The 13,656-nt window shown below is 39.9% G+C and overlaps 1 protein-coding gene across 1 annotated transcript in view; it reads left to right on the top strand.

Annotated features, from left to right (window-relative positions):
* The window catches only part of LOC144610643 (uncharacterized), a 99,587-nt gene that overhangs the window by 56,764 nt on the left and 29,167 nt on the right, over positions 1-13,656 (top strand). The window contains exons 6-7 of the mRNA XM_078429503.1: positions 2,859-2,930; positions 6,162-6,236. Of these exons, the coding sequence (XP_078285629.1) occupies positions 2,859-2,930; positions 6,162-6,236 (147 nt within the window). The remainder of the gene's footprint in view (positions 1-2,858; positions 2,931-6,161; positions 6,237-13,656) is intronic.

Genomic DNA, 13,656 nt, shown 5'->3' on the forward strand with positions numbered 1-13,656 from the left:
AACCTCTTTGCTCCAATACTCGACTCCTCTTGTTATGAAGGCCAACATTCCATTGGCTTTCTTCACTGCCTGCTGTACCTGCATGCTTCCTTTCAGTGACTGATGAACTAGGACACCCAGATCTCGTTGTACTTCTCGTTTTCCTAACGACACCATTCAGATAATAATCTGCCTTCCTGTTCTTACCACCAAAGTGGATAACCTCACATTTATCCACATTAAACTGCATCTGCCATGCATCTGTCCACTCACACAACCTGTCCAAGTCACCCTGCAACCTCATAGCATCTTCCTCACAGTTCACACTGCCACCCAGCTTTGTGTCATCTGCAAATCTGCTAATGTTACTTTTAATCCCTTCATCCAAGTCATTAATGTATATTGTAAATAGCTGCGGTCCCAGCACCGAGCCTTGTGGTACCCCACTAGTCACTGCCTGCCATTCTGAAAGGGACCCATTTATCCCTACTCTTTGTGTCCTGTCTGCCAACCAATTTTCTATCCATGTCAATACCCTACCCCCTATACCATGTGTTCTAATTTTGCCCACTAATCTCCTACGTGGGAGATCTCCCATCCCCTTGGGATCTTTCTGTCCTGGGCCTCGTCCATTGCCTGAGTGAGGCCACACGTAGACTGGAGGAACAGTGCTTAAATTCTGCTTGGGTAGCTTACACCCCACAGGTATGAACATTGAATTCACCAATTTCAAATAATCCCTCCCTCTACCCCATCCCTGTGTACATACATTTATCTCACCATCTCCTCCCTCTGGAGAAGGGTCCCGACCCGATACATCAATTGTTCTGTTCTCAAGTCAGGTTTATTTGTCACATATACATAATTGTGCAGTGAAATGAAAGATTACCCACAGTCCAACAACAAGGGCAATAAAAATAAGCAATACCACACAATCAAACAAAAAGAAACATCCATCACAGTGAGTCTTCTCCAGTCACCTCCTCACTGTGATGGAAGGCCAGAATGTCTTTTCTCTTCCCCTGCCGTCTTCTCCCGCGGTCAGGCTGTTGTAGTTGCCACGTTCCAGGCCGCACCGGACGGTGAAAGGTCCGCAGCGGGCCGACCCAAGCCCCGCGATCCGGGGCAGGTGAAGACGCCACCTTGCTCTGGGAAAAAGGGGGTTATGGAGGCTGTCATTATATTTATTCAAGATAGATTCCTGGAAATCACTGAAAAATCATGGTTGTTGGGACAGTGCTGGAAAATGACTCTGCGATAGTAGATCAGTCATTATCTTAATGAATAGTGGAAGTAGGCTCAAAGGGTGAGATGGTCTGTTTCAGCTCCTGTCTTAAGTTCTTATATTACAACAGACTGGAAAAGATGTAGAGCAACCAGGGGACTGAAGAATCATGGAAGTGAAGAACCAACATCTGATTTGATCATTTGAAGGGAAATATGATCTGAGCACTGTATTGAACACATATCTGACAGAACCAGCAGGAAAATACATGGACATTTAAAATTAAGCAGACTTCTATATGTTTTGGATTATTTTATCAGATTCGTGTTCATCGACCTTGATGGTAAATAACAGGGAATCCTTTACAGTTTCAAAATTACCAATTTTTTACCAGAAAAATGACCAACTTCACATAATGGGGCAATTATGGGTAATGTAACAAAATAAACAACAATGATGACAGACATGTGAGCCAAACAAGGGCCATATACGGACATACAAAATAGGAGCAGAAGTAAGCCATATGTCTTCTCCACCAGTTAATAAGATCATGGCTGATCTAATTGTGACCTCAACTTTGTATTCCTGCCTACCCCATCAACCTTTCACCCTCTTGCTAAGCAAGAATCTACTTACCTATTATAATACAGAAGGTAGCTGTTCAGATCATCGAGTCCATGCTCCCCCCCAGTGAAGCCGTCTCATCACCCCTCTCCTCAATTCCCTCCACCATTGTAACTTAACTTTCACATGCCCACTTTGAATATTTTGCCGAATACCTATGCTAATGGGAACTTAAAAAAACCAATTAACATACCAGCATATTTTGAGATTTGGGATGTGAAAGGAAATCAGACCACCTGGAAGTTACTATGGGGCAAATGTGCAAACTCCAAACTGCCAGCAGCCAAGGTCAGGATCAAACCTGTATCCCTGGAACTGTGATGCAACAGAGGTAACTTCCTTGCTTATGAAGAATCTGTCTATTGTTGCCTTAAAAATATTTAAATACTTTTCTTCCCCTGCCCTTTGCGTTCCAAAGCTTATATCTCTCACAGAGGGATTTATACAAGAAAATTAGAATTTTAAAATGTTGTATTCAAATGATGAGCTAATGTAAATTAATGAGCATTGGAGTGATGGATAAAATGGATTCCCATCCCAAGTCTTGTCTTTTAGTCAACTCACAGTTGTATATTTCTTCTTTATCAACGTGTCAGTTCTGTAATTTTCTTCTTTCATCTTCCGTTTCTGTTCAGACTGGAAATTTCTCAATTTTTCTGGTATGTTGGCACCATTCTCTCAGCCTTCGTGCCTTCAGGGTTTACTATATTGTTTCCAGTGCTGCTGGAATTTGCTACTTATCCTAGTTTTCTCTGTTCTTCCATAATGCTTTTTTCTCTGCCTTTTATGCAAATTTATAAACATATATTTTGAATATTCTACCATTTACAGGTGATGAACATTAGTAACATGAACTAAGCTGGTCATCTGCTTGAAATAATATCATTACTACATTTGATCCATACTTCTGATAGATTATTTCTACAGACATCTATTTGTAAATAAAATAATTATGTAAGTCTTGAACATGTAGAGTGGACACCATAAAACAACTTATCCCAAATGTTTAACTATTTGTGTTCTCTTTTAGGAATGTAAGTGATAACTATTTAAGCTTAATAGGTAAAGGAGCTTTTGATCATTTGGATTCAGTAATCTACTTGTAAGTATGTTTCATTTATTATTGCTAAAATCATAATAAAAAAATTAAGTTAAATATATAGATCTCTAAAGATGTGAGTGAATTACTTTTAAAGAATTTTATCTTTACAATGTTGTGCTTTATTGCTATCATGTTAACTCTAAGATATTACATTGTTTTCAATATTTAAGCTTAGTTTCCAAATTCTTCATGGGTGAGGACATAAATACCTTAGATTTATGTTTATTATTGATTGTGTACCAAGATGCAGTGAAAGGCTTTGTTTTGTATGTTATCCAATCTGATCAGATACTATACATAAATACAATCACATCAAGCTCAAGCACAATAGGTAGAATAAAGGGGAAGATGCAGAGCTCAGAAAATGGATCGCAGCATATAGTGCATCAGTTCCATAGACAAAATTCAATGTCTGCATTGGGGTAAAGGTGAAACGAATAGTATCCTATCTTATGGAAGTCAAGAGTGTTTTATTGTCATATGTACTGGAACAGAACAATGAAATTGGAACGAGGAACTGCAGATGTTGGTTTATACCAAAGATAGCCACAAAGTGCTGGAGTAACTCAGCGGGTCAGGCAGCATCTCTGGAGAGAAAGGATGGGTGATGTTTTAGGTCAGTCTGAAGAAGGATCCTGACCCGAAACATCACTGATCCTTTTTCTCCAGAAATGCTGCCTGACCCACTGAGTTACTCCAGCACTTTGTATCTAACAATGAAATTCTTACTTGCAGCAGCAGTGTAACAGGTTTGTAAACTCAGAGCTCAATAGGTAATATAATAAACAAACAAAAAACTTCAATAAATAAAAAAAACAATATAGTGCAAAAAGAAAACAGAGCCCAAAGACCCTAGTGCAACCCAGGCAGTTCGTAGTTCGGAGTTTAGTTGGAGTTCATAATGTTCAATAGCCTGTTGGTTGTTGGGAAGAAGAGGTTCCTGAACATGGACGTTAGACTCCTACACCTTCTTCCCGATGGCAGGAGTGAGATGAGAGCATGGCCATGATGGTGTGGGTCCTTGATGATGTTGGCTGCCTTTTTGAGACAACGCTTCCTATAGATTCCTTTGATGGTGAAAAGGTCAGTACCTGTGATGGACCGGGCAGTGTTCACCACTTTTTGCAATCTCCTTCATTCCTGGGCGTTCGAGTTGCCGAACCAGGCTGTGATGCAACCAGTTAATATCCTCTCTACCATACACCTGTAGAGGATCAAGAGAGTATTCGTCGACGTAGCGAATCTCAATCCTCAATCTTCTAAGGAAGTCGAGGCATTGATGGGGTTTCTTTACAATTGCATCAATGTGCTGGGTCCAGGACAGATCTTCAGAGATATGCACGTCCAGGAACTTGACGTTTTTGACTCCACCATTGTCCCGTCGATGAACACAGGTTTGTGGATCCTCGGCCCACCTCTTTCAAAGTCAACAATCAATTCCTTGGTTTTACTGACATTGAGAACAAGGTTATTCTGGCACCCTTCAGTCAAACCATTGATCTCCCTCCTTTACTCTGACTCATCATTATCTATAATTTGTTTGATAATGGTGGTGTCCTCGGCGAATTGAAAGATGGAGTTGGAACTGTGTCCAGCTCCACATTCATGGATATAGAGTGAGTAGAGCAAGGGGCTAAGCACACAGCCTTGAGGTCAAGAACTGTGCAGTTAGCATTGAGACATGTAAAGCAGAAGTCCTGAGCTGAATTAGCTGTTCAAATTGAGGATACTGCCCTTCTCAGCATTTTGAAGCTAGTAAAACTTAATTAAGATTCCTGCAACTGATCATCAAGCAGTGCCATACTGCGATTGATGTGGAAAGCTAGTGAGGACTGAATGGATTACATAATTATAATCATAAAGCCATGTTTCATACAGTGCAGAAACATGTCCTTTGGCCCATCAGTTTTATACCAACGTAACAATTCCAGATACTTCTTATATGTTGTGAAACCCCCACACCATAGGCAGTGCATTCCAGATTCTAGCCACCCTCTGGGTAAAATTATTCTTCCTCATATTCCCTATAAACCTTTTACCCTATACCTATGCCCTATAGTTTTAGATACTTCTGATATGGTGAAGTTTCCTTTTTTCTACCCTTTCGCTGCTCTCCATAATTTTGTACACTTCTATTAGGTTCTCACATCCCCGTCAGCCTCCTACATGGAAAAGAAACCCAGTCTATCCAGTCTGAACTGAAATGTCCATCCCAAGAAACATTCTGGTGAATCTCCACTGTACACTCTTCAATGTACACACATCCTCCAGTGTAGCAACCAGAAATACATACTATACTCATGCTGTGGCATAATCAGTGTTTTATGTTCTTTTATATTCTGTGCCTTGCTTCATGAAGATAAGTATCCCATATGCTTTCTTCATTACCTTATCAACATGTGCTACCACATTATGGGATCCTTGGTGTCATGAACTTCTGTTGCCCAGTACTCCTCCCTGCCATTTGTTGTTTACATCCTACTCATCCTTTTGGCATAATTAGAATTAAATTCCATCTGCTATTACTCTGCCTATTTTACCAAGTTATTAAGATCATCCTATAGTCTACATCTCTCCTCCTTGTTATCACCAACATGACTGATTTTCATGTCATCTGCAAGTTGTGATATTTCACTGTCTGGACTCACGTAAAAAGGATGGTTGAGAAGCAATATGTTGAGACACATCAAATCTGAATCAATATGTTGTGGAAAATCAGGGAAGCATTTTACTATTTACATTTTGGTAGCCTATATATGCACATGCTATTTCCCTTAAAATTGAAGTGATACATTGAAAAGGAAAGGTCATTAGTGCGTATATGTACTAATTTCTATTGTGTTACTCTGAATAGCGTGAAACAACATTGTTACAATGAGAAAGAGAAGGAATGCAAGGTGGATTGGGGGCAATGTATCTTGTACTGCAGGCATACAGGCATTTCCTGCCTTTCAGAGTTATATTAATGGAACAGGTTTGCCAACATAATTAATTCTGGTCTGCAACTGCCTGGAAACTTGTAGAAGTGGAAGTATTTTTTAAAATATGGAAATTATGGGAATTTGTCATGAGACATAAAGTATGTACATATAAAACATATCCACTCTCTCACATATAAATAATTAGGCACATGCAAAATCAGTGTGAGCAAATGGAATAGATATTTCTCAAGTCACATATTCAAAATATTGCCTGTTATTTGGAAATGTAATAGTCTTTTTTCGCTTTTAGGGACCTTCGTGCAACATCTATTTCTCTTGATATACTTAAAGGTATTTTAGAAAGTACAACGAATATCGTCAACCTGTAAGTATATCTATAGCCCAATGAATATCTTATGTTTTTACAGAATGCTTCCTTCTTAATTAAATATTTAATATATGTACATCCACGACTTCATAAATATGTTCATGAATTATTAGTTTTTGTGGCATACTTATTAAATATTGATGTACAGGTCAGTTTCATGGAAGTTTAGAAACCATGTACTATCAAAGATGATTATTTTACAGTGTTTTAATCTGAATCATAGAATTATTTCAAAATTGTGAGATGTGCAGTCTGGATAATAATCTACTGGCACACCATACAGAAAAAAGATTTGATAGTAAATTGTCAGCAAAATTACTAATTGATTGTTCATGTAACTATCCGGAACTTAGGGCCTCTATTTGATATAGATGATAAAGTTCTCACATTTAGGCGTTAAGGGTCCAAAATTGAATTTTATCTGGAAAAGATCTTACTGGTGATCATTTTCAGGAAAAATAGTGATAGTTGTGAAATTGAACCTGGCATTTCCATGTAAGTGTCGTTGACCGTTTTTCAGTGTCACATATGTGTAATGACTTGGAGGTACAAGAGATTGCAGATTTTGGAATCCAGAGCAAAGTGTAAGCAGCAGAGGAACTCAGTGGGTCCAGCAGCATCTGTGGAGGCAAAGGGCGATATTTCCGTTCAAGATCTTTTATTGGAACTAAGAATGTATAGGGAAGATAGTCAATGTATAGAAGTGAAAGGGAGGGATGATACAGAGGGTGGGTGAGAGGTCAAGGCAGGCAAGGGAGAGGTCAAACAGCAGTTCTCAAAAACCTCCTCATAGTTTCCCTGGACCATAACCCTGTGAGCAAAGACCAAGCCACTGTCTCCGACTGTTACAGATATCTCCTCTCCGCAGCCTCCAACCTGATGGTGCCCAATGATGATTTGGAATGATTGTAGCACACACTCCTCAAATTTTGTAGTTCACAGAAATTGGCCTCCATTTTGAGACCAATCTATGAAAATATATGTAAGTTATGATATAAATTAATTGGGTCTTTAGAAGAGCCAATTTTAGTGAACACCAATATAAAACAAGGCTACATTATTGTCCCAGCACTTTTCTTAATCTTTCACATTGCAGGGTGGCATTGTAGTATGGACAGCATTGTGGTGCAGCAACTAGAGCCTCATTGCCAGAGACCTGGGTTTAATCCTGATCTCAGGTCTGTCTGTACAGAGTTTTGCATGTTCTTCCTGTGATGGTGTAGGTTTTCTCTGAGTGTTCCAGTTTCCTCCCATATCCTGCAGACATAGATATTAGTTAAATAGCCACTGTAAATTGCCCCCAGCGTATAGGTGAGAGGTAGAATCTAGGGGGAGTTGATGAGAATGTGGGATCTATGTAGAGTTTTTGTAAATGGGTAATTAATGGTTGATACAATTTCTGTGGGCCGAAGGGCCTGCTTCTGTGTTCTGTCTCTCTGACTTTATAACTCTATGACTATGTTTCATTTCGCCGCTAACTAACTTCCTGTGACGGTGGAACTCATTTACAGCATTAATGGGAAACTGTTCAGCCTAGTGCGACCTCACTGCTTAACCAAGGTTGACTGCAGTATGCAGACACTCAGAGGCTGAGTTCCAAACCATTGTCAATTCAGTGAATCATACGACAGGATGGACCTTACATTCAACATCTGCAAGACAAAGGTTTTCTGCCAACTTCCACCACACAGCCTTCATGGAATAAAGATTCTCATTGAGACCCTGGAACAAATGGACTGAATACTCTCACAAACTTCTGTAATACACTGCGGAAAGTACCCTGACTGATTGCATCATGGCCTGGTGCTGCAATTCAAATGCACAGGAATGCAGGAGGCTGCAGAGAGTGGTGGATTCAGTCCAGTCCATCATGGGCAGAAGCCTCCCTACCATAGAAAGCATCTGCATGAGGCACTGTCTCAAGAAGGTGACATCTATCATCAAGGATCCCCACCATCTGGGCTATGTCTTCTCTCCCTGCTGCTGTCAGGTAGAAGCCTGAGTCACACATCACCAGGAACAGCTACTTTCCTACATTAGTCTGAAGAAGAGTCAGAAGAAGGGTCTCGACCCAAAAAGGCACCCATTCCTTCTCTCCAGAGATGTTGCCTGACCCGCTGAGTTACTCCAGCATTTTGTGTCTACCTTCGATTTAAACCAGCATCTGCAGTTCTTTCCTACACACTTTCCTACATTATCAGTTTCCTATATACTATATAGTATATAGCACGTAATCCTACCTCGAGAATGGAACGCAACAGACCACTTACACTACCATGGACTTGCTTTCCAATTTTGTTTTGGGCTCATTACTTGGTTTTTGCACAGTCTTTTTATTTTCATGTCTTGTAGAATTTGCATGTAATTTTTGTTCAATTCAATTCAATGATTCAATGATTTAATGATACTTTATCAATTTATGTATAAGTTATGTTTTTGTGTGTTGTCTGAGTCCATGTGCTTGTCATGCTGCTGCAAGCCAGATTTTCATTGTACCTTCAGCTCACTGTATTTGTACATCTAACAATAAACTTTACCTGACTACCTCTCGTATCTCGAGAGCCACCTCTCGATGAAAGTAGCTTTTGATGATGAAATTCACCATTCATGGCTGTCCTTGCCTAGGAGGTGCTAATGATGTCTCACCTGGATTTTGCAGAAAAAGAAATGAAAGTGTGGCAGACCCACACCTGTTTGTACTATTCATTAAGGGAACATTTCCAGGTAATTGCCTCAATTGTTTGGTGAAATGTTCCTTAAATATCATCAGCAATTGTGTCTTATAATGAAATTCATGCAAATCTCAGCAATTTTCGGTGTTGTTTTCCTTAAAAAAAGTTCATAATTCTAGCTTTTTATGTCATTGACACTTATTTCTCTCAGGGATCAAATAGAGTGAACAGATGCTCTCCGACTTATTCTGGAAGACTTATTTCAAAAGGATTTCAGTGGTGATGTGTGTGGATCGAATCATTAATCTGGTTTGAATAATAACAGTGTTTACCAGGTCTATTGTACTTAATATAGAAACATAATACTGCATATGCTGGTTTATACCAAAGATAGACATAAAGTGTTGGAGTAAGTCAGTGGATCAGGCAGCATCTCTGAAGAAAGGTCTCGACCTGAAACATCATTTATTCTTTATCTCCAGAGATGCTGCCTGACCCGCTGAGTTACTCCAACACTTTGCATCTATCTGTTGTACTTAATATTATTTGTTCATTTCCAGGTTTTAAATCTACTACCCATTCAGTTTCTTCTCCATGCACAATTCTAAATAGGTTGTAAACTTTCAGTGATGTTTAGCTGGCTTAAAAGGTTGCCAGCTAATATTTCAGCAATGAACTAAAATGTGACATTTTGCATAAATTTGCAGATTGAAATGCTTACATTGTATTCAAGCATGCAGAACTTCATCATCAAAATCTTCATCGAGAGGTGGCTCTCGAGATACGGGAGGTAGTCAAGTAAAGTAAGCATGCAGGTATAGCAGGCAGTGAAGAAAGTTAATGGCACGTTGGCCTACATAACGAGAGGATTTGAATATAGGAGCAAAGAGGTCCTTCTGTAGTTGTATAAGGCCCAGGTGAGACCACACCTGGAGTTTTGTTTGCAGTTTTGGTCTCCTAACTTGAGGAAGAACATTCTTGCTGTTGAGGGAGTGCAGCGTAGGTTCACAAGGTTAATTCCCGGGATGGCGGGACTGTCATATGTTGAAAGAATGTAACGACTGGGCTTGTATTCACTGTAATTTAGAAGGATGAGAGGGGATCTTATGGAAACATGCAAAATTATTAAGAGATTGGACATGCTAGATATGCAGGAAACATATTCCCGATGTTGGGGGAGTCCAGAACCAGGGGTCACACTTTAAGAATAAGGGGTGGGCCATTTAGAACTGAGATGTGGGAAAACTTTTTCACCCCGAGAGTTCTGAATTTGTGGAATTCTCTGCCTCAGAAGGCAGTGGAGACCGATTCACTAGGTGCATTCAAAAGAGAGTTAGATACAGTAGAGCTCTTAGGGCCAGTGGAATCAAGGGATATGGAGAGAAGGCAGGAACAAGGTACTGATTTGTGGACGATCAGCCATGATCACATTGAATGGCGGTGCTGGCTCGAAGGGCTGAATGGCCTACTCCTGCACCTATTTTCTGTGTATGTACAGTGCCCTCCATAATGTTTGGGACAAAGACCCATTATTTATTTACTTGCCTCTGTACTCCACAATTTGAGATTTGTAATAGAAAAAAAAATCACATGTGGTTAAAGTGCACATTGTCAGATTTTATTAAAGGGCATTTTTATACATTTTGCTTTCACCATGTAGAAATTACAGCTGTGTTTATATACAGTCCCCCCATTTCAGGGCACCATAATGTTTGGGACACATGGCTTCACAGGCATTTGTAATTTCGCAGGTGTGTTTAAATGCCTCCTCAATGTGGGTATAAGAGAGCACTCAGCACCTGGCCTTTCCTCCAATCTTTCCATCACCTTTGGAAACTTGTATTGCTGTTTATCAACATGAGGACCAAAGTTGTTCCAATGAAAATTAAAGAAGCATTATGAGACTGAGAAACAAGAATAAAACTGTTAGAGACATCAGCCAAGCCTTAGGCTTACCAAAATCAATTGTTTGGAACATCATTAAGAAGAAAGAGAGCACTGGTGAGCTTACTAATTGCAAAGGGACTAGCAGGCCAAGGAAGACCTCCACAGCTGATGACAGAAGAATTCTCTCTATAATAATGAAAAACCCCCAAACACCTGTCCGACAGATCAGAAACACTCTTCAGGAGTCAGGTGTGGATTTGTCAATGACCACTGTCTGCAGAAGACTTCATGAACAGAAATACAGAGGCTACACTGCAAGATGCAAACCACTGGTTAGCTGCAAAAATAGGATGGCCAGGTTACAGTTTGCCAAGAAGTGCTTAAACGAGCAACCACAGTTCTGGAAAAAGGTCTTGTGGACAGATGAGACGAAGATTTACCTATATCAGAGTGATGGCAAGAGCAAAGTATGGAGGAGAGAAGGAACTGCCCAAGATCCAAAGCATACCATCTCATCTGTGAAACACGGTGGTGAGGGTGGTATAGCTGAAGGTACTGGCTCACTTATCTTCATTGATGATACAACAGCTGATGGTGGTAGCATAATGAATTCTGAATTGTCCAATCTTCTCAAGTTGAAACAAATGTCTTAAAACTCATTGGCCGACGGTTCATTCTACAGCAGGACATTAATCCCAAACATACTGCTAAAGCAACAAAGTTTTTCAAAGCTAAAAATTGGTCAATTCTTGAGTGGCCAAGTCAATCACCCGATCTGAACCCAATTGAGCATGCCTTTCATATGCTGAAGAGAAAACTGAAGGGGACTAGCCCCCAAAACATGCATAAGCTAAAGATGGCTGCAATACAGGTCTGGCAGAGCATCACCAGAGAAGGCACCCAGCAACTGGTGATGTCCATGAATCGTAGACTTCAAACAGTCATTGCATGCAAAGGATATGCAACAAAATACTAAACATAACTACTTACATTTACATGACATTGTTGTGTCCCAAACATTATGGTGCCCCGAAATGGGGGGAATACGTATAAACACTGCTGTAATTTCTACATGGTGAAACCAAAATATATAAAAATGTCCTTTATTACAATCTGACAATGTGCGCTTTAACCACATGTGATGTTTTCTATTACAAATCTCAAATTGTGGTGTACAGAGGCAAATAAATGATGTTTTTTTGTCCCAAACATTATGGAGGGCACTGTTGTATCTATGTTAGAAATCCCAAAGTAGATTAAATTAAAGGGTAAGAGTGAAGATAAGTAAGAACCATTCTGCATAAGAGACCATTTGACCCACTCCCTCTATGCTGACACTCAATGGAGAATTACTCTCTCAGTAATGATTACCTTCATCTGCTTAAAAAAAAAATTCATGAAAGGGTACAGATATTAATTTCAGCTATTGTGTCATCCATGGCTCAGTTTATAGCATTCTCACCTTGGATGAGAGTACAGATTAAAGTACCATTATAAAAATACAAGTACCAAATTCTGTGCTGATATGACAGTGCTTTGCTCAGGGAATAATGCTCGGACATTATGGGAAGCTAGGGAAGAAATTGTACAGACTGGCAGAGATGCTTGTATCGCCGTTAACCACGAATGAGGTAGCAGAAGACTGAAGGGTGATGAATGGTGTGCCTTAATTGAAGAAAGGTTCAAGAGCAAGCCGGTGAACTACAGACCAGTGAATCTTACAATAGCGGTGGGAAAGTTACTGGAGGGGATTCTGAGAGACACAATCTACCTGTATTTGGAAAGACAAGGACCGATTCATGATAGTCACTATGGCTTTGTGTAGGAAACATGTCTCATGAATTTGATTGAGATTTCTGAAGACCTGATCAAGAGGATTCACGAGGGCAGGGCAGTAGTCATTGTTTACATGGACTTTAGTACCCTTGATAGGGTCCTGGATGGTAGGCTGGCCCAGAAAGTGAGATTACATGGATTTGAGGGTGTTAGCCTATGGATACAACTTTAGTTTGTTCATAGGAGTCAGAGGTTGCAACTGGAGGGTAGTTTTCTCAGGTTGATGGCCTCTGATCAGTGGTGTGCTGCAGGGATTGGTGCTGGGTCCGTTACCGTTGGTCATTTATATCAACGATTTGGATAAGAACAAAGTTGGCTTGGTTAGCAAGTTTGCAGATTACACTAAATTTAGTGGTATAGTGGACAGTGAAAAAGTTATTAAAAATTACAACAGGATTCAGACCTGAAGTGTGAAATGTTGCATTTTGATAAGCTGAAAAATGAGAGAGTTTACGCAGTTAATGATAAGGCCCTGGGGAGTGCTGTAAGACAGAGATCTTTGGGTAGAGGTACATTGTTCTCTGAAAAGTGATGACACACGTAGACAAGGTGGTGAAGAGGGCATTTGGCATGCTTGGCTTCATTGGTCAGGGCACTGAATACAGTAATTGAGACATGTTGCAACAGTACAAGACACACTTGGAGTTTCAGATATAAGAATGATCATGGTCTTTTAATCAGGGTAGAAGAGTTCAGAACTAGTGGGCATAGATTTAAGGTGAGAGGGAAAAAATTGAAAGGAGCAACTGAGAGGCAACTTTTTCAGAGAGGGTGGCGGGCATTTGGAACATGATGCCAAAGGAAGTGATAGTGGCAAGTACGATTATAACATTTAAAAGATATCCACGTACATGGATAGTAAAGAGTCACAAGTATTTTATTGTCATATGCACCAAAATTGAACAATGAAATTCTTACTTGCAGTAGCACAACAGGTTTGTAAAATCAGTACTCAATGGATAATATAATAAACAAACAAAAAAAAGTGATTTAATAAATAAACCCCCCAGTATCGTGCAAAA

Source organism: Rhinoraja longicauda, chromosome 2 (assembly GCF_053455715.1).
Source record: "Rhinoraja longicauda isolate Sanriku21f chromosome 2, sRhiLon1.1, whole genome shotgun sequence".
In the NCBI taxonomy this organism is placed as follows: Eukaryota; Metazoa; Chordata; class Chondrichthyes; order Rajiformes; family Arhynchobatidae; genus Rhinoraja; species Rhinoraja longicauda.